General features: G+C 41.6%; 1 protein-coding gene across 4 annotated transcripts in view; it reads left to right on the top strand.

Annotated features, from left to right (window-relative positions):
- The window catches only part of NRF1 (nuclear respiratory factor 1), a 94,141-nt gene that overhangs the window by 37,799 nt on the left and 34,657 nt on the right, over positions 1-21,685 (top strand). For 2 of the 4 annotated variants that reach the window (XM_077770752.1, XM_077770754.1), the window contains exons 5-9: positions 9,391-9,549; positions 10,338-10,535; positions 11,186-11,287; positions 14,989-15,147; positions 17,551-17,708. In XM_077770752.1, the coding sequence (XP_077626878.1) occupies positions 9,391-9,549; positions 10,338-10,535; positions 11,186-11,287; positions 14,989-15,147; positions 17,551-17,708 (776 nt within the window). The remainder of the gene's footprint in view (positions 1-9,390; positions 9,550-10,337; positions 10,536-11,185; positions 11,288-14,988; positions 15,148-17,550; positions 17,709-21,685) is intronic. The other 2 variants (XM_077770753.1, XM_077770755.1) reach the window with 2 other exon arrangements.

Genomic DNA, 21,685 nt, shown 5'->3' with positions numbered 1-21,685 from the left:
AAAATTGGACGGCCACATGTAAAAGAATGAAACTGGACCAGTTTCTTTCACCATTACACAAAAATAAACGCAAAATGGATTAAAGACCTAAATCTGAGACCTGAAACCAGAAAACTCTTAGAAGAAAACATAGGCAGTAATCTCTTGGACATCACCTTAGCAACATATTTATGGATATTTCTTTTTAAGCAAGGGAAACAAAACAAAAATAAACTACTCAGACTATGCCAGAATAAAAATATTTTTTTTTAATGTTTTATTTCTGAGAGAGAGAGAGAGAGACAGTGTGAGCAGGGGAGGGTCAGAGAGAGAGGGAGACACAGAATCTGAAGCAGGCTCCAGGCTCTGAGCTGGCTGTCAGCAGAGCCCAACACGGGGCTCGAACCCATGAACCGTGAGATCATGACCAGAGCTGAAGTCGGACGCTTAACCAACTGAGCCACACAGGTGCTCCCGGAATAAAAATATTTTGCCCAGCAAAGGAAATCATAAAAAAACAAAAAGGCAGCCTACTGAATGTGAGAAGATATTTGGAAATGATGTATGTGTTAAAGGATTGGTATCTGAAATATATAATTAAGTTACACAGCTCAATACCAAAAAACCCAAACAATGCAATTAAAAAATGGGCAGAGGGCCTGAGTAGACATTTTTCCAAAGAAGACATATAAGTGGCCAACAGACATCTGAAAGGATGCTCAACATCACTCATCATCAGGGAAATGCAAATCGAAACCCCAATGAGATATCCCCTCATACCTCTCAGAATGGCTAGAAAGAAATAGACAAGAAATAACAAGTGTTGGTGGGGATGTGGAGAAAACAGAACACTTGTGCACTGCTGGTGGAAATGTACATTGCCACCAGTGTGGAAAACAACAGGGATTTCTCAAAAAATTAAAAATAGAAATATGTGATCCAGTAATTCTGCTATTGGGTATTTACCCAAAGAAAACAAAAACTCTAAATCAAAAAGGTATATGCGTCTCTGTGTTTATTGCAGCATTGTTTATAATAGCCAGATTATGGAAGCAGCCCAAGTGTCCATCCATAGATGAATGGATAAAGAAGAGGCGGTATATGTATACAGTGGAATATTACTCAGCCGTAAAAAAGAATGAGATCTTGTCTTTTGCAACAACTTGGATGCGCCTACAGGTGCATCCCTTATTACGCTAAGTGAAATAAGTCAGACTGAGAAAGAAAAATACCATGTGATTTCACTTATATGTGGAATCTAAAGAAAAAATAGGCTAAATACGGAGAACAAACTGGTGGTTGTCAGAGGGGAGGAGAGTGTGGGGATGGGCAACACAGATAAGGGGCATCAGGAGGTATAAACTTCTAGTTATAAAATAAGTCACAGAGATGAAACAGCATAGGGAATATAGTCCAATAATGTTGCAGTAACATTGTGTGGTGACTACAGTAATTTTGGTGAGCACTGAGTAATATATAGAATTGTCGAGCCAATACGTTGTATACTGAAATTAACAAAAATATTGTAATTATGCTTTTTAAAAATCCACTGCTTTTTCCCTTGTCCCTTCCCTTTCTTCACTTGAACTTACTAGCCTCCTCTTACTCTCACTGGGGTAGTCTGTTGCTTTAATATTCCCTTGGAGTGATGATGCAATGGAATAGTAATTCTTCACCAGTTTTCAGGAAAAAGCTTCAGAAACATTCAGCATAGTGATTGCGTCATTAGGAAGAAGTTATTCACAGGGTTTGACATGCTTTACTTAAGAAATATTCATCAGTGTAGGTCTTTTGAGTGTGGTTTTGAAAAGCATAGGTTTGGTCTCTTCTACCCAAAGAATGGAAACATTATGCTTTGTGAAATAAGCCAGACACAAATGACAAATACCGTGTGTGATTCTGCCGATAGGACGTATCTAGACTGGGCAAATTCATAGAGACAGAAAGTAGAATAGAGTAGCTGGGGAGTTAGTGGTTAATGCATACAGAGTTTCTGTTTGGGATGATGATGAGTAAATTCTGCAAATAGTACAACATTCTGAATGTACTTAATGGCCCTGAATTGTATATATTTAAATGATGAATTTTGTTATGTATATTTTATGACCAAAAAAATTATTTTAGTAGAGTGGTCTTTAAACTTGGCCACATAGTAGAATCACCTAGAGAAGTTAAATCCTAGTGCCCGGGCCATACTCCAGACCAATTAAATCGGAATCTTTAGGGATGAGATCCAGGCATGTACCGTGTTTAAACCCCCAGGCAATTCCACTGGGCAGCCTATGTTGAGAACCACTGTTGTAGATAATGGTTGCGAACTGCTGCTCCTTCCTGTAATGTCAAAACCTATATGCAGAGTGGGCATTATCAAAAAATGTTTCCTACTACATTATCAAAAAATGTTTATGTATATGATGCCACTCCACATTTGGTAAATGTTAGGTAAGCAGGATGAAATTAAGAGAATAACAAAATTATTGGTAACAAAAATATTGAATTCTTGGGGCACCTGGGTGGTCAGTTGGTTAAGCGTCTGACTTTGGCTCAGGTCATAATCTCGCAGTTTGGGGGTCTGAGCCCCATGTTGGGCTCTGTGCTGACAGTTCAGAGCGTGGAGCCTGCTTCAGATTCTGTGTCTCCCTCTCTCTCTGCCCCTCCCCTGCTCTCTGACTCTATCTCAAAAAATAAATAAACATTAAAATAGATATTGAATTCTTAAGTGGAACATAGCATTTTTTTTAAACATTTATTTATTTTTGAGAGACAGAGCATGAGCAGGGCAGGGGCAGAGAGAGAGGGAGACACAGAATCCCAAGCAGACTCCAGGCTCTGCGCAAGCATTCAGCACAGCCTGACGCGGGGCTCAAACCCACAAACTATGAGATCATGACCTGAGCCGAAGTCAGACACTTAACTGACTGAGCCACCCAGGCCCCCCAACATATTTTGAGTAGAGTAAAAGAATAGTGGTATAATTGGGAATTCTCATAGAAGGGAATTGGCATATAAATTCCATTTGCAAGATACAACTAGACTAGTGAAAAATATTTTCAAATTACATGGCAAAGTATTAATATGCAGAACAGATTAACATTTCTTTCAGATTAATAAGAAAGAGATGATTTGAAAAATAAACAAAGCATCCTAAACAGTTCACAAAAAGAGAATGTGATCAGTAAATGTATGAAAAGATTCTCAACCTCACTAGTAATGAAAATTAAAATAATTACCATTTCCCCCACATTCGATGAGTCAAAATAAGAAAGCTTGGTAATAAAAAAATGTGAAGGAGGGTGTGACAAAATGGGTACTGTCGTGAACTGTTGATGGGAGTGGGATTGGCAGACTTTTTTGGAGGACAGTTTGGCAGTGTCTATTAAAATGTTAAATGCATGTACCTTCTAAGCAGAATTTCACTTTGCTACTAGAGAAATACACATGTGCACAAAGAAACGTTTTACAAGCACTATAAATAATCTAAATGTTCATCAGCAGGAGAATGGTTAAATAAAACGGCAAAGACTATATCACGGATGCGAGGCAACTACTTTCTGAGAATGAGATTATTCTAGTTATACTACCATGAGATCTCTGTGACAGCATGTTGAGGGCAGAAAGTGAGTTGCCATAAACTATGTACGCTATGGTACTGTTTGTGTTTTATTTTGTCACATAAAACTGTTCTCTTCCATCATATATTCATGTAAAGGCATAGATTGGCCTATGAGGAAGGACATTCTGCTGCTGATAGGTGACTGGATCGGGGAAGGTGGATGGAAAAGAGGACTGTGTTATTTTGATTTTTTTGTACAAAAGAGTACAGCTGAGATGAGGTGGCAGAAACAGACCAAGGTGAGACTCCTTCAAAGGGAAAGTAGAATTGTGAGAGCATTTTGCTTAATGGGAGGGAGACAGTTTGGTAGGTTGATGGCATGTAGAGACAGACCAGAAGGATTGGCCTGAAAGAAGAGACTGAAAGAAATGAGTGTCTTCATTGTCTTGTATTCTCTGAACTTCCTCTTCCTTCCAAACTTGTTTGTGCCATGTTTCTAAGGGACTGTGTTTTATGGGGAAATGAGATTAAAAGGAGCCACTGTTGGTGCTGGTGCTCCTAGGGAATAAGGATATAGGACTGGCATTTCTAATAAGGAAATCCACTTCTACGATCTCTGTGAACAGAGGTCAGTGGTACAAATAATTTCAGATAGTGAGCAAAAATATGTTTGCTTTTGCTTTCTAATGCCCTTTAAATATCCATTCGAATATAATTGACCCTGTCATCCTGGAAGATCATAATTTTAAATTAAAATATTGAAGGCAACAGTCTGAAAATTCTCCAGTTTCCCTTCTCTGCCACATCCCTGTTCTCTTGTACGCTATAGAAAACATCACCTTCAAAACTGTTGGATTTCAACAGCCTTATCCCGAAACCTATTATGTATACTCTCATCGTTTCAGTAGAGGGGGAGTTGGCAAACTGTTTGGTTTGAGCAGTCTTTTCTTGGTAACGGAATCAAAATAGACACCAGGTGCCTCAAAAATCGTAGACTCGGGTACAAGCTGAGCAGAGAGAAGACAGGCATTTGGGAATGCGCAAGGGGAATGCGTGGTTGGACAGCAGATTTACGAGTGGAAAATTTCTAACATAGTAAGGATTATTATTTCATTTTGGATAGATTAGCCTTTTTAGAAGTTTACAAAATCTTTTTAAAAACCATGTGTGGTTCCCACATAATCTTTACTTTTGACTGCCACTGGCAGGAGTTTGGTATGGTTTCTCTTTGCCGAGTATGCCCTGGAAGGAGTGGTACTTTCCACTCTTCACCGGTTTGGGGTGGGTTCACTGACCAAGCTGGGCACTTTAAGTCCATTAAGAACCCCAAATTAGAATGGGAGGCTGGGAAAGCTTGCTGTGGCCCAATTAAAGGACAGCCTGGGAGGGTAGGCTTTACCTTTGCTGATCCTATTGATTGTCTCCTCTGGGGATTAATGACAAACCTTCCTTAACAAGCACACTGAGTAGCTTGGGTTTCCAAAACTCTCCAGGACCAGTAATTAATCCAACTGGTAATGAGAACACAGTGCTGAATTCTGGAAAGAAATCATTTAACTCTTTCTATACTGAGTAGTTCATTTTCTCTTACTGATAATCCCTTTAGCCTTAGCACTGTTTATTTGGGACAGTATAAAAATAGTCTGATGGGGGTGCCTGGGTGGCTTAGTTAGGAGTCAGACTCTTGATTTCGACTCAGGTCATGGTCTCACGGCTCATGAGTTCAAACCCAGCATCGGGCTCTGCGCTGACAGTGCAGAGCCTGCTAGGGATTCTCTCTCTACCCCCTCTGTCTGCCCCTTCCCCGAGTGCGTGTGCTCTTGCTTGCTCACTCTCTCTCTTTCTCAAAATAAACTTTAAAAAAAAGCCTGATGAAAAATTGCCATTTTCAGTGAAGCTATATTATTTCTGTGCATTTAAAAGCAAGAACAGTCTTTACCCCCCACGTGTACAGACTTGACAAGTGAACTTTTATTTGTAGAAAGTGCTTTTTGCCTCTTGTTTTGATATGAAGGCAGATTTATACAGTTGATAATTAATAAAAACCTAAAATCTGCCTCTGAATTGGAACTTCTGTACCAGCAGTTAAATTTCACTCTGGTCCCATTTTTTTAACGTTTAATGGAATTTTTGCCTATGGATGTAACCATCCCCCTGCCCCCCAACACCGTGTTGCTTTTGTCTCCTACTTTCTTCTTCCCAGGACTTTGAGACATTTCCCATCCAGAGGTTTCTGACACAGAACATCTTTGACAGGCTTCCTAAGTCTAGTTCTCTCTCACTAGTAATCTGCTTGTATACTTTAAAAAAAAATGTTCAGGGGCACCTGGCTGGCTTAGTCAGTTAAGTGTCCGACTTCAGCTCAGGTCGTGATGTCATGGTTCATGAGTTTGAGCCCTACGTCGGGCTCTGTGCTGTCAGCTCAGAACCTGGAGCCTGTTTCAGATTCTGTCTCCCTCTCTCTCTCTGCCCCTCCCCCGCTCACACTTTCTTTTTCAAAAAAAAATTACAAAATTTTTTTTAATGCTCAAAGATCCCGCAGAACAAATCACCTGCACTATGTATGTATTGGGGCATGTGGGTAACAGCTCTCTCCCTCAAGGCACAAAATTGGCCTAGATTCACTTTTTGATTCTAGCATTCTTTATTTCTCTTCTTCAACCATGTTTACACAGATACTTATTCACTCATTCTTCTGCCTCCTTCTGCATTTTTGCACCATACCCACCCTGAAGAACTAAGGATAAATGTCTTTCCATATGTCAGTGTGTTTAGTATTAGAAAACCATTTCGGAACATTGGCTTTTTCATTCAGTTTGAAAAGAGGCAGGCACCTGGGTGATTTAGTCAGTTGGGTGTCTGACTCTTGGTTTTGGCTCAGGTCATGATCTCACTGTTTGTGGGTTCGACCCCCACGTTGTACTCTGTGCAACAATGAGCCTGCTTGGGATCCTCTCTCTCCCTCTCTCTCTGCCCCTCCCCAGCACACACTCTAGCCCTCTCTCAAAATGAATAAACTTAAAAAAAAATAGAGGACTGATGACTGAAGTAATAATAGTAAAACTCCCATTCATTCAATGCAGCTATGTATATCTACCCACTATCTGATCCATTGAATTGACCCTGTATACTTGCCGTTTTTATTACTGCTTTGCGGTTGAGGAAATTAAGATTCAGAGAGCGAGCTAGGGTTCTGGGCCAACTCTTAGTCTAGAGCTTGTGTTCTTATTGACTGACTGAGAACAAACTGACTGAGGAAGGAGTCAAGATATATTTCACAAAGAATGTGGAATCTGGTGGGCAATAAGGAACATGTGTCGGCTTGAGAAGGTGCTCCCACTGGGGGAACAAATCCAAAGGCATAGAAGCAGAAGTGAGTTCAGTTTATAAGACAGTGCAGAGACTCACCTAATGAGGACCAAGGCGGCCTGTTGGCAATTAGCGGAAATAGTGGTGGGAGGCTGGGCTGTGGCAGGTGGAAAAGCTGGACAGAAGAGTCTGGTTTAGTTCCTAGTAGTGAGAGGCCATTTAAAAGTTTTTGAGCATTGGAGCTGTGCAGCATTTAGGGAAAGCTGTCTGTTAAGGACACAGGGGATGAGGAAGAGAGGGGAGAACGTGGAGTTACACTAGAAGGTCAGCTGGAAGGATGCACTGGCCTTGGACTAGGAAGTGGGGACACAGGTGGGACAGGAGAGGAAGGGACGGAGAGCACAGGCATTTCAAAGAAGAAGGAATTGAACCTGCAAGAAGTAGCTAGATGGGTATTGAAGGAAAGAGGTAAACCTGACCGAGACTTTGAGCTTGGCTGTCTAGGGAAAGAAGGTGGGGTTCTCCTGGCAAAGAGTAAGACTCCAAGAAGACAGGTGGGTAGAGAGAGGGCAGAGGAGGCTTTTAAGTGAGTAGGCTGGTGCGCTGCCCACACTTCCCGCAACCTGTGAGTCCCGGAAGCCCAGGGGAAAACCTGATAGGACAGAGCCAAAAAGCAAGACAGGATGAAAGGTGTAGGTGTCCGTCGCCAAGTGCCAGGGTGACCCAGGACTGGGGAGTGTGGGAGACTGTGGTGCAAACGGGTGGGGCGTCAGAAGCTGGAGAGTCAGAATCAGAGAATGTATGGGGGTCCAGGCGGGATCTGAGCAGACTCTGACAGCGAGTTCTTTCTGAACACTGTCGTCTTGTGTTAATTTAAAGCTATTTAGCCTTCTTATTTCATTATCTCCAGACTCCGCTAGGTATGGATATAAAGAACTCTACTTTTGGAGAATGTTCCTGGGATTAGAACAAAAGAGATAGACGAAAGCCATGTGTTTTTTATATGAAGAAACACAAATATTGCATGTGAGGATTAAGCCTTTTCCTTCTCTATGTATCTGAGGCTAGAAAAAGACACACTCCCAGGAAATCAGGATAAAGGGAAAAATGACTTTGAGATGTACTTTCTTAAAATAACTGAAGAAATGACCTCATGAGCCAGCTGATAGCCTGGGTTTGCAAATGGATACATTTCTATTAGCCTGCTGCTTGATGCCGCAGAGCCAAATATATACCGAGTGTATTATATCATATCCTGTAGGCAGGAGACTGTCTGGGAGAGGCAGCCTCAGGGAGGTGAAATGGCAGCCTGGGCGCAAGGAATGGCCACGTAAATATCGTCAGCCAGAGCTCTATTTATTAGGGAAGCATGATTCCCTATTATTATGTGATATAATAATTATATTATATAATAATTGGTATCATCTTCTGGTAAAATAATATTCAGATAAGAACACCTGATATTTAAATAGGCTCTTCAGTATTAAAGTAGTGTTGCACTCATTCTCTCATTAATACTTCAGTATTCCCATTTCTAGTTTTTTTTTTCTCTCACTCTCTTTTACACCTATAAGCCCATGTCCTTGGGTCTGACTCATTGCCAAAATTGTCTTATCCTTTTGGTCTTAAGCTGTGGAGGCAACCTGGATGTGTCCTTAGTTGGAGGAGAATGCTTATCTCTGGAGTGTTGCAGAGGTTACAAGGAAAGCAGTAGGTCTGGGGAGGGACGTTAGAACTTCATAAATTGCTTCTCTTGCCAAAAATCATTGTAGGCAATTAAGAATATTCACAAAGCAGGCTTCCCTCCTCCTCCTCCAACACACACACTCAGTCTGACTGCTGTGCCAGGAGATGAAGAAAGGCAGCTGTCTCTGGTTTAACACCTGCTCGGTCTGGATTCGATTTGTAAAATAAATCTGAATGAAGTCCATAATGTGTTTAAGATGACATATGCTTCACTGATTGTATGTCAGAGCCACAGACATTGGCCTAGCATACAAGAAACTTTCAGGGAAAGCTTTAGGGTTATTGTCCCTTCTTATTAAGTAAAGCCTATTTGTAACCAACCACCTTCCTGAATTCTCTTGCTGTTTATAGTAGTTTTTCCTTTGACTCTCTGGGGTTTTCCAGATGCCCAGTCATATCAGCTACAAACAATGATGATTCTACCTGCTCCTCACCTCTTACTTCCCTTATCTAATGGCCAGGTTACTGCCTCCAGAACAATACTGAAAACATGTCAACTTTGTTAGACACCTTGAATCCGTGGGAAGCTGTAGAAGGGAAATGAGGGAAATGGCATCAGGAATATCTTAGGCAGAAATCAAACTTGAGGGCAGGTATTCTTGATCTTCCAGGGCCAGTTCTGTGAAATACAGCTTGATGTATACTTGACCAACATACGTATATATAATTCTCAGTCACATCTTGGAATTCTCTGGGACCATCCAGGAGGGCTGTCTGTTTTATTATCGTAGAACTTGGTGGAAGGCGCAAAGACATCCCAGATGTCTTTCATGACTGCTGATGACCACACTCTTGTCTTCTAGGCCCAGCTTCGGGCATTTATTCCAGAGATGCTCAAGTACTCCACAGGTCGGGGAAAACCAGGCTGGGGCAAAGAAAGCTGCAAGCCCATCTGGTGGCCTGAAGATATCCCGTGGGCAAATGTCCGGAGCGACGTCCGCACAGAAGAGCAAAAGCAGAGGGTGAGGGTTTCTCAGAGCTGAGTAGCCTGTTGCTTTTCCATTCAGAATCAGCTATGCTAAAAAGTCTGAAAACATTTGTGCGATAGCCAAACCTGTCTCCCAAAAGAAGTTTGATATTCTCTGATTTATAGCCTTCCCCATTCTCATATCGTCACTGTGGACTCGGGACGGGTCCATGAATTTACACTTCCTTCCCCCTAGTTGCCTTTTGGAGCAGTTTTAATATTATGAGGTGCTTGGAAAAACTGAAGAAACTTCAGGAAAAAGCATTAATCACTTCGAAGACTTAGAGATGTCCTTATTTCTGGTTAGCAAGAACCACCGTTGAAAAATGTAAATAATAGAATTAGATGTGAAGTTGGTGAAGGCTGCTGCTAATGACACTTCTTTTTAAAAAGGTGGACTCAACTAATTGTCGTCCCTTGCTCTTTCTGCATATGTGTTTCTTAGCTTGGAAGTTTATTGAGAATCGTAACATAAAATTCTTGTCAAAAGAGTAACCTTCTTTTGTGAGAAGTTTAAGAGTTGGCCTCAGGTTAGTTTGGGGTATAAAACCCAAAAGCAAAACCAGACTTTGCTCAGGAAGGAAACCGGTGGGAGATCTTTGGTGCTTGGTGCCGAGTTTCTTTGCGCCACAATCGGCCTCCGGGAAATAAACCTACGGGAGCTTACTCTGTGCAGGTTTGGTTTGGTTTGTTAGCTAAGCAGCTGCTTATCCCATGGTGGGACTGAATAGCCACGCTTCTTTGTGACTTTTTAAATGTGCTTTTCTGGTCTTTTGGTGACAGGTTTCATGGACCCAGGCACTACGGACCATAGTTAAAAACTGTTATAAACAGCATGGGCGGGAGGACCTTTTGTATGCTTTTGAAGATCAGCAAACACAAACACAGGCCACAACCACACACAGTATAGCCCATCTTGTACCATCACAGACCGTAGTCCAGACCTTTAGTAACCCTGACGGCACTGTCTCACTCATTCAGGTGAGTAAACGTATGGCCACCAAACTACGGTTTCTGAGGTGGACTGGTGGGCACCTCACCTCACACTGGAGAAAGTTTGCTTCATGTGACCCTTATGTAACTTTTTGAAACTCCTCAAGATCTTTCTATCTAAAATTTATTTTTAAATAATATTTTAAATTGTTTGCAGTATGTTAAATACGGAGCTGTAGATGGCTTTTCCAGACATTTCCCAGACAAAGCACTGTAAAAATGGCTTCTTTTTTATGGTTTCATTCTGTCAGGGGCTAGGAGCTATTCCTTCTAAATTACCTGTGGTAAAACACAGTGTGTTGGTAAATAGGGAGTGTCTAAAATTCAGATTGGAAACAAAAAATAAAAATAAAAATAAACAAGATTCAGATTGGAGTGAGAGTAGAAAGTTGGTTGACCAATACTAGGCACTGATGGTGAAACATGATAGCTTCTAATATTGATTTATTCGGTTGAAATAAAATACTAGTGCTCCTGTAAGTGTCTGAGATACGATTTTAGGAACTCATTTCACATTACAAAGCCTGTTAATCAGCACCTGCGCTGAATTTTGGATTAAATGAATCTTGACTTCTGACGAAAGGAAAGGTAGACATATCCATCTACTGACACTTCTCACCTTCCGTATTTTTCTTTAGGTTGGTACAGGGGCAACAGTAGCCACATTGGCTGATGCTTCAGAATTGCCAACCACAGTCACTGTTGCCCAAGTGAATTATTCTGCTGTGGCCGATGGAGAGGTAAGAAAGAGGATTTGGTCTGCATCTGCTTAAATACTTAAAGGCATAGGCGAGGGAGTAGTTAGGGTTCAGAAAATAGCGAGGCCGAGTAGCCTACACATTGGTAGCATTAGACCATGACAGTTTTGCAGAGTATCTCATGTTGTGTATATTAATTGTAATCATTGAAATTCCTAGATCTTTATGATTTAGACCTGTCACTTATAATTTTACATTTGCAATATAGCATTTTTGTATAATACATAACAAAAAGAGATGATCTGTGTAATACTTTTATGCTGTGAATCCCAAAGAATTTAATCATTAGGCTTAATGTTTAAAAATTAGATCATTAAGACTGGAGCTGACCAAAGAATTCTTTGAAGGGATAAATATATTTGTAAAGCAGTAGTCATCATTTATTACATTTTAAATATGCCTTTGAAAAGACTATGAGAAAATCCTCCTCTCCCAAAATCGAAGTAACTATAGGATGTTAACCTAAAGGTAGCTAACTTTAATTGAGCACTTGATAAACTAAGTGCTCAACCCTATATTAAGAATAGGTTCTGTTACCATCTTCACTTTATAGATGAGAAAACAGAAACACGTAGAGGTTAGGTGACGTGCCCAAAGTCACAGAATAAGTGTCGAAGCTATGTAACATGTTTGGAAAACTGTCGTCTAAACTCTGAGCCGTCGGTGAAGGTCAGGAAAGGGTTCGTTGAGGCAGTGCGGGCTTTTCCCCGAAAGGTACCAGGGTGGTGTACCCCTGACATTTGAAGAACAGCTAACAACTGTCAAAAGAGCAGTATTAGAAATAAAGCTAAAAGTGTTCTCTCACCCTTGCTTAAAACCATGAAGCACTTCCGCTCAGGACACCACAAAGTCATATTCATTTGTGCAACTCAGGAAAGGGAGAGAACTAATAAAGCTCTCATGGCTAGTGAGATGAAGAGAAACAGTGGGCTACCCAGTCAGCCAGCGTGAACCGAGCCTCTGCCATAACGCAATGACGTGTTAGATGTGTGGCGTTGATTTACACAGGAACCCTGCTCTCAAGAAGCTCCTGTCTGGAGGGAGAGAGAAATGTCTGCAGAAATGAATCACGGTCCCTGCCCAGTGGTCTCTGCCTCCAGGAGAGGTGGTTTCCAGCTAGGGAGTCTGAGATGTGGGGGGCAGGAGCCAGCATTTGGTTGTGCAGTATAGAAAGGTTAATAGTCCACAGGATATTCACTTTTAGAAGTATATAAACATGTAAGAGTGTGGATTAGCTGAGGGAAAAACTCGTCAGTCCCCAAACACTAAAAGTGGAGGACTCTCCTTGAAGTGTGAGATAGATAGAAAAGACAGCGGTGGGTGCATTTACTCTTTGACTTATTCAAAGTTATCAACCGTATCTCCCTATTGAATGTTTCTGGTACTGTGTGAAGCAAGTGACTGTGTTTCTTAAACACTTCTCTAGAGACTAATTCTTTGAAGCCCATGTAGCTAAATAATTTTATATATATATTTATATATATATATGTGTATATATATATATATATAGTGGTAATTAACACATTCAGAAGTTCACAGAAAAATATAAAGAATTTAAAAAATCTTAGTTACTTAGGGCTTTTTCAGCACACTAACATCATTTTTAAGTCATCTGTTGTAGGAGTGAGTGAATGACAGAAATAGCCTGCTGCTACACACCCAAATTTCAGATTTAAAAACAAACTGTAACTCTTCCCACACTTCCAATGAAACACAACAAAGAGAAGCAGCACAGGTTATCTCAGAAAGTGACAAAATGTTTTCCATGTAATAGTATGATTTATTTTACTTCTCATTGGTCCTAGATGTTGACGTGGTCGTTAGCCTCTCAGTTTTGAGCCGTAAGAACTATAATTACTCAAAATACCTCACTGCTTATGGGCAGATAAGACCACATCAAGTTAATGAAACATTGTATCAGATGACTCAGCAAAAACATTCTACTACCTTGTGTTTAGCATCTCTTTTCCCAAGAAGTAGAAAGTACTCTACAAAAGCAAACGAAAACTATACTTTTAGAAGTTGTGAGGTCACTTGGTGCTCCCAGCCTTGCCAGTGAGCGCTGTTACCAATAGGCCATGCTGCCTTCAAAATCCAGTTAGTTCCATTTAGTTACGTTTATTAGAAGGACCACTGGGAGCCTGTCCCTTGTGGTAATCATATGGTCTCCCAAATCTTTTGGAGTATTCTGTGTGGTCGGAATACCCAATAATTCTTGAACAGCTGGCCACCCTCCCGTGCAGTCAAATTCACATATATAACTTTAAGTCCTTCAAAACTTAATAGCCTACGATCAAGCAGAAGCCTTACTGATAACAGAAACAGTTGATTAGCACGTATTTTGTAATGTTATATCAATTGTATCCTGTATTCTTACAATAAAGCAAGCTAAAGAAAATGTTATTAAGAAAATTATAAGGAAAACACGTTTCTAGTCTGTACTGTATTTATTGAAAAACAAATCCACTTATAAACGGATCCAAACAGTTCAAACCTGTGTTGTTGAAGGGTTGACTGTAGTTTGAAAGAAACAAAAAAAACCTCTCACCTTAGACAGCTTTAAACTAATTAAAGACACAGAACAAGTTACGTAGACATTTAGAAATGAACAAGGAAAGACTTCAAAATATGTGAAATAAACTATGTTGATTTCAAAGTATTTGTACAATTTCAGTTTTGATGGCATATTTACAAATATGCACATGGATTTGAGAGTTTATTCTGTTGTGTGAAAAGACCACCAATTGGTAGTGGTGGTGTTAATTGCATTTAAGTGGCAGGAAGGTCAAATGTTGAAATAAAATGGTATCTGATTATCATGGTACATAAGGTTCTGTTAGAAGAAACCAAAGTACAAAGACATTGGAGACATGAATTTTAAAGTTTGGTTTTTTTTAAGTTTGTTTATTTTGAGAGAGAGAGTGCAAATGGGGTAGGGGCAGAGAGAGGTGAGAGAGAATGCCAGAATGTGGAGCTCAAGCTCATGAACCATAAGATCATGACCTGAGCTGAAATAGGAGTTGGACGATTAACCGACTGAGCCCCCAGACGTCCCGGAAACATGAATTTTAAATTGAGCCATCAACATGTAACAATAACAGTAGCATGACTTGTTTTAGATGGGTTTTTTTTATGGATATCAGTTTATCTGAGATCCAGGTAGGCTGAAGAACAAATAGGGAAACATGAATAAAGGAATACGTTCTCCATCCTGCCCTTCAGTAAATACTTTCTGAGCCCTGTGCCAGGTACTATAGATTCTATAGATGCAGGAAATTAAAGGCTTCTCTTGCTCTTAAGGAGCACACAGGTAGGTGGTAGAGAAAAACTCATCAAAGCACAATGGCAATGAGGTAAGAATTTAGTAGAAGCAAGCCCAGGGTGCTGTGGAACACAGAGGAGAGGTCCCAAGCCTCGGACCATAGGGAAGTGGAGTTGTCTGGGCTCCTTCAGGCCCACCTGAACTCAGACTAGTAGGGTGAACAGGAAGCAGAGGTAGGAGTTGTGTTCCTATCAAAAGGAGCACCGTCAGCGCACTGCGCTGGGAAAGTGGGAAAGGGCCTCGGGGTTCACTGTAGCTAGAGGGATAAGAGTAACCACAGTTTGGAGGGCCTCGTTGGAGTGGGTCTCTCAGAAAAGCATTGATGCTAACTGTACATCCTCTGAATATCTTTCCCTCCTAGGGCTTGGGGCCCTTTCTCTGGGACATGGTGACATCCGGCATAGATAACCACACAGTGGCTCCCAACAGATGGAAAGGGAGAGCAACAAGAGCTCAAGCAAATACAACTAAAGCACTGAGGCTGAAGAATAGGAAATTCCAAAGAAATGTTAACACCCAAGTGATTTATTTATCACCTGCCATTATTCTGAATAGAAATCTCTTCGTCTGCTTCTTCTTCCTACTTCCTCTCTACCCTTTGCCACCATCCATTAATCTTTCATGCCATATAATTTAACTTCCTTAAAGTATACTGTATATGGCAACTTTCTAATACCATTTTTGCTGCAAATACAGTTGTAACTAAATGTGTATACATTAAATTGCTGCCATTGGAGTCTGAGTCTTGGGAGAGCTGCACTAGGCCGAGCTCTGCAGTGGGATGGGCAAAAACCTAGAGGGGCAGACCTGGAAAGAGGAAGACTGTTTAATGGCAAAAGGTGACAGGGTTGGCCAGCTTCGGCTGATGTGTCGAGCGCAATCACAGACCATCTACAGACTGGCGGTGTAGCTTGCCATTTAAAGTGGCAGTATTTACACTGACACTCACTGGAGTAATGAAATCAAAGAGAGATTAACTCTCAGGAAGCAAGAGTTTTGTGAGTTCCCGAGTAGGCAGCTTTGCCACTCTGAGGGAAGGAAGTGGGATGTCTCTGCTGCTTAGTGATGGGCCCTGAAGGTTTGCCTATGAGAACTCAGGGCAGAAACTAGGGTAGTTCCAAGGAGTGTCCCATTTTCTGGGAGGTTTTTGACAAACATTCTGAGAAGCACTGTCATAATCTAAGTGTGGTCATAGAGCCAAAGCAGGAGGCATTTTAAATATCTGCCTCTCCCGAGCTTGTGGCACTTTCTTTGGGATACAGTAAACATGCAGGAGACACAGGTCTCCACTCATTGGGCCCAAGCAGTGTGAATCAGGAACAGCAAGAGCCCCAGTAAGCACAGCTAATGTCCTGAGACCCGAGTCCATAGAAATATTGGACCCGAGCTAATTGATTTATCACCTACCATATTGTCAAATAGAAATTGCTTTCACACTGCCCCAGCTGCTTTTTGTTTTTGAGGAGGAATAATTCATCAACTAACATTTATTGAGCAAAACAGACTGAAGTAGCTAGATATAGGCATCCAGGACTAAGAAGTCCCTAAATGCAAAGCATTTTACTAAAATCAATGGTTCTCAGTTAGGGTACCCCCCGCCACACACCCAGGACATTTGGTACTATCTGGAGATGTCTTGGATTGTCATGACCAAGGAGGGTGCTGTTAGCATCTAGTATTAGGTAGAAGCCAGGGATGCTGCTAAACGTACTTCATGGCGTAGGACAGCCCTCCGCAGAAAGACTTGTCTGGCTTTAAATGTGAATAGTGCCGACACCAAGAACCCCTGAGCTAAATCTTGCACAACTGAATTATCGTCTATCCTGTCACCAGATAGAGTTTTTTTGTTTTATTTTGTTTCTTCATAATTCCACCCCCCCACTAAAAGGCAAGCAGTTTTTTATACATTAAAAAAAATGTTTCCTGAATTTGGCAGTTTCCATCGATAATTAAAATACAAAGTAAATGATAGATAATCCCACTTCTAGGAATTTACTCTATAAATAGACTTCCATAAAATCTACAACATAGTATGTAAAGATATTCATCGCAGTACTGCTTGTAATAGCAAAAGACTAAAAATGACCTAAGTGTCCATTAAAAGATGGCTGGTTAAATAAATCATGGTGTACCTCTATAATACAGTGCTTTCCAGCCATTATTATGAATCATGAATGGATGAAGCAGTTTTATACATTCTAAAATAGAATCACTTCAGAGATGTATTGTTTGTGAAACAAGCAAGGTACAAAAAGATGACATAGAATATGCTGCCATTTATATTTTTTAGGAGGGAGTAGATAGGGGGAAATAGGAGTGAGTAAATAAGCTTGCATATAGAGGGAATATCCCTGCAAAGCTACACAAGAAATAGGAACCAGTGGTCACCTCTCTACCCAAGGTCTGGAGTACTGGCGTTATATACTTTTTGGTACCATTTGAATGTTTTCAAGATTATATTTACTGTCTGTTCAAAAATTCTAATTTTTAAATTTTATGGTTTAGTCAGAATTTTCGTTCTGAGCCTTATCAATATACTACCTATTCAAAAGAACTCAAAAAAATAGGTAACCTATTCATAGGGCTCAGATATTTTTAAAAGTATATGTTGGAAAATCTTGCTTTCTGTCTCCTGTCCAACCTGTCCCCACAACTCCCTTCCCCCCACACACACCAAGGAAAATATTTTCAATGGTTTCTTTTGTGTCCTTCCAGAATTTCTTTATGCAAATATAAGTAAATTCAAATATATATTCTAATACCCCCCTTTCCATACACAAAAGATAGCATACTAAAAACCCTGTTCTGTACATTGTAGGTCATGCTAATTTAAAAATGTGTATGTATTTGGCTGAGCACATAGCAATTTATTATAATCCTTCTGTGACTTTGATTCTTTACTGTCATGTCCTTTCTGCCTCAGGTGGAACAAAATTGGGCCACGTTACAAGGAGGTGAGATGACCATCCAGACGACGCAAGCATCAGAGGCCACCCAGGCCGTGGCGTCGTTGGCAGAGGCCGCAGTGGCAGCTTCTCAGGAGATGCAACAGGGAGCCACAGTCACCATGGCGCTCAACAGGTGGAGGCAGGGGTGGGGGGACAGATGACGATCATGGGTCGGTCCCTACCTACAGGTTGTAAAGATAAACGCTGTACTTCAGTTTGTCACAATTGGCAGTGGGAGCTTAATACTCTTAGCCCACAGGGTATTGTAATTTGACTTATGACCAGCCTTACCCAACCGGTTCCCGCCCTCCGCCACCCACCCCCACAACCAGTCCTGCCTTCAGACTTCCAGCTCAAGCCTGCTGGTCAAGAGACCTTGATCCCTTTTGCTTTCTCCTATTCTGTGCCCTTTAACAAACCAAAAAGCAGCAAGGTTTTCGAGTACTTTGTGTTTTTAACGGGGCCAAAGAATATAATAAAGCAAGAAGCTTCAGGATTGATTTTCTATTTACCCTACAAAACAAATTGCTTTTAGTCATTCTTTCACTTCTACAAAAGAAACAATTTTTTTTTTAACTTTTGGAGAGAGAGAGACAGAGTGTGAGGGGGAAGGGGGAGAGAGAAAGGGAGACACACAGCATCTGAAGCAGGCTTCAGGCTCTGAGCTCTCAGCACAGAACCCAATGCAGGGCTCGAACCCACAAACTGTGAGATCATTATCTGAGCCAAAGTCAGATGTTTAACCGACTGAGCCACCCAGGTGTCCCTAAACTACTTTTTGTTAGGGATGTTAATCCATGTCTTAGCTATTTGATAGCTGATTTTACTCACTTTTCAGGAAATCTGTTTCCCTTACTTTGCTTATCAGTGACTTTGAAATCAGTTTTGGCTTACTGGGAAAAATAATTGAAATATTTCTTTTCAGGTGTGCTTAGGAAGGGTGCTGCAGAATGGGATACTCCAGTGATGAGGGTTTCCAAAACTAGACCATATTGTTCCCGCTTGGTTTCCTTCTGTTGATCTGTTGACAGAAAAGATCATCCCCATGTCATTCTTTTTCTTCTTCATTGCCAACATCATTCTATTTTCCAGTGGACCCAGGCATTTTAAGAGTGTGGGCCTTGAAGCCAGACAATCTGGGTTTAACCTGCAGCTCCGTCACCCACCTAGCTGTTCAGCCTTGGATAATTTACTTGAACTCAGTGCCCAGGCTTTCCTCTTCTGTAAAATGAGGGTAAAAACAGCAGCTACCTCATAGGGATGTTGTGAGAACTGAGAAAGCCACTGCCTGCAAGGTCCTTAGATCAGTGGCTGGCATACGATAAGGCCGCTGTCACCATTATGTGCAGCTGCTGTTGTTAGTCTCAGTCACTGAACTCTGTTTATGACAGAGTGCCTGCACTCTGCCAGGTAAGTTTGTAAATAAAGAGCACTCTAAGATACCATGTCTGCCCTCAAAGAAGTTATACTGTTCTCACTGGGGAAATTGATTTAAGTAAAACAGTGAACACTATTGCTCAGAATGTAATGCAGTGTTGAATCGTGCCGTACAAACCATGAACATTGCAGAAATTCAGAGGAAGGGGATCACCTCCTCCAAAGCTTAAGTTTAGATTGGTTGTGATAAATAACTAGAAATCCTCCATAAGCTGTTGCAGAAATGACTTCTGTGTGGCTGTATAGTATGGGGGCTGAGAAGAAGGTTCCGCGGTCACGTAGATTCAGGTTGGAATTCTAGCTCTGCCACTTACTAGGCGTTTGATCTTGAGAAATTTAACCCCTAGGCCTCAGTTTCCTCATCATTATAAGGATAATTTTTTTTTAATGTTTTTATTTATTTCTGAGAGAGAGAGACAGCATGAGCAGGGGAGGGTCAGAGAGAGAGAGGGAGACACAGAATCTAAAGCCAGGCTCCAGGCTCTGAGCTAGCTGTCAGCACAGAGCCCGACGGTAGGGCTCGAACCCAGGAACTGTGAGATCATGACCTGAGCCGAAGTCGGACGCTCAACCGACTGAGCCACCCAGGTGCCCCAAGGATAATTTTCATCATATAGAATTAAAAAAGATTCACCGAGACTCTCATCAAAGTACCCAGCCCCTAGTTAGCACTTCAAGAATTAGACTTATCATTTTTACTTTTATTTTTTTAAGGTTTTATTTTAAAGTAATCGCTGCACCCAATACGGGGCACAGACTCACAGCCCCAAGACCAAGAGTCGCATGCTCTACTGACTGAGCCAGCCGGGCACTCCGAGAGTTATCATTTAAATGTATTTTCAATTTTGTATATTCAGTATTGCTTATAAGGAGACCAAATAGAAGGTCAGTTAGGAAGAGGCGGACCAGGTGTGATTTGTTAAAGGGTTGAGTGGAGATAAAGTGACTAAGTTTGAAGGTGGTTGATTAGGTATGGAGCGCGCACACACACACCCCTTTCCTAGGGGTATTCTGAGTGACCTGAGATTGAAACTCACACACACACACACACACACACACCCCTCCCTCTCCTAGGGGTACTCTGAGTGACCTGAGATTGAAACACACACACACACACACACACACACCCCTCCCTCTCCTAGGGGTACTCTGAGTGACCTGAGATTGAAACTCTTTTCCTAGCCCATTGAACCATGTGGCTTTTCAATAACATGAAAGTCTTATTTGACCCCTTACACTTTGGCCCAACCCCACTCCTTCCTTTGAGAAAGGACGTACAGATAAACTTCCTAAAAGCCATGGCCAGGGTGAGAACCTCCCTCTGGCCTGGTAACCCTTTACTGTGGCCTGGGGCCTAACAGGCCACCATGAAAGACCATCAGAACTTGATATCATCGAGCCAGCACCTTGGATATTCCAGTGAAGTGCGAGTGTCCTGGGAACCCTATACCTAGTGGAAAATATGAGGCACATTCTGGCTCCCTTTAGTGTAAGGAGCGGGGCTTATTTCTAAAGGCAAAGAGGGTAATGGTTTCCCCTGAGGGCTTGTTAACTAAGTCAAATGCAGCTGAGGTGGCTGTAGTGTTTACTCCAAAGGAAGGAGAACATGGTTCACTGTGGCACGTAGGAGGGGTAGAGATGTTGAAATCTGTTTGCAATCAGATAGTTCAGCACCCGATGCGTGTTGGGGGATGGTGTGTTGCAGCCTCTGCTGCAGGGGGAGAAACCAAGCCTGGCAATGAAGACTAGACGATAGCAGGCTGCTAGGGGCTTTCTGATTCCAAGAAAGGTAACCCACTGCCTGACGGCAGGAGGTTTGGACTTTTAAGACACGCACCCTTGGAGTTTGCTTCTTTGTGGGATGAGATGATACTCCAGCCCCTCCACAGAATTTGTCACTGGAAATTACCTTAGTGAGAACTGCCCTGAGAAAGCCGGTCTTTGTTCCCATGGTAACAGTGATTTCTTAGCGCTGCTTCTTTCTCGCCTGTTTCAGGTGCAGATGGAATAAGTGCGGTGCTTGGTTAATACCCTGCCCCTCCACCGCGCCGTGGGCTCAGAGTGAGGGGAGAGGCGGAAGCTGTGTGGCGTGGCTGGTGGGGAATAAGGCAGGGGAGCTCCTTCACCTGTCCGAGGGGAAAGGGGGATGAGGACAGATGCAGGACAGACCTGTTCTTCGACCACGCTGTGTAAGAGTTTTGTGTAACAAGTCAGAACAAGGGCCCTGGGCTCGAACAGCCTCCAGCCCTCCCTGGCATTATAAATCATCCAAAGAGGTTATGGAGAAATTGTCACTGAAAAATTTGGAAACTGGTTAATTTTTAATTATTTTCAAAATACATATAAATCAGCATCTTTAGAAAGGAGATGGGGAGAGAATCCAAATGAACAAATGAAGTGAAGAGCATTACAGCTCAAAACGAAATAAAACAAAAGTATTCAGCCAAACTACTGTAGGAGAAAGGAAGTGAAATCATCATGTAATTTGTTGTGATAAAAACATTAATTTGATGTTTCAGTTTGTGGGTTAAGCTGTTCTTGTGGATTATATTCCTTCTTCCACAAGTAAACTTAAGTCAGTACAGCCCTTGCATATACAGATGGATGATAAGTATTTGTAGACGGAGTCTACATTTGCCCTACTAGAAATTTACACTGTGTTGTCAGCACCGA

This window comes from Crocuta crocuta, unplaced genomic scaffold (assembly GCF_008692635.1).
Source record: "Crocuta crocuta isolate KB4526 unplaced genomic scaffold, BGI_CrCroc_1.0 scaffold266, whole genome shotgun sequence".
NCBI classification, from domain to species: domain Eukaryota; kingdom Metazoa; phylum Chordata; class Mammalia; order Carnivora; family Hyaenidae; genus Crocuta; species Crocuta crocuta.
This window is presented reverse-complemented; position numbering and strand designations above follow the sequence as displayed.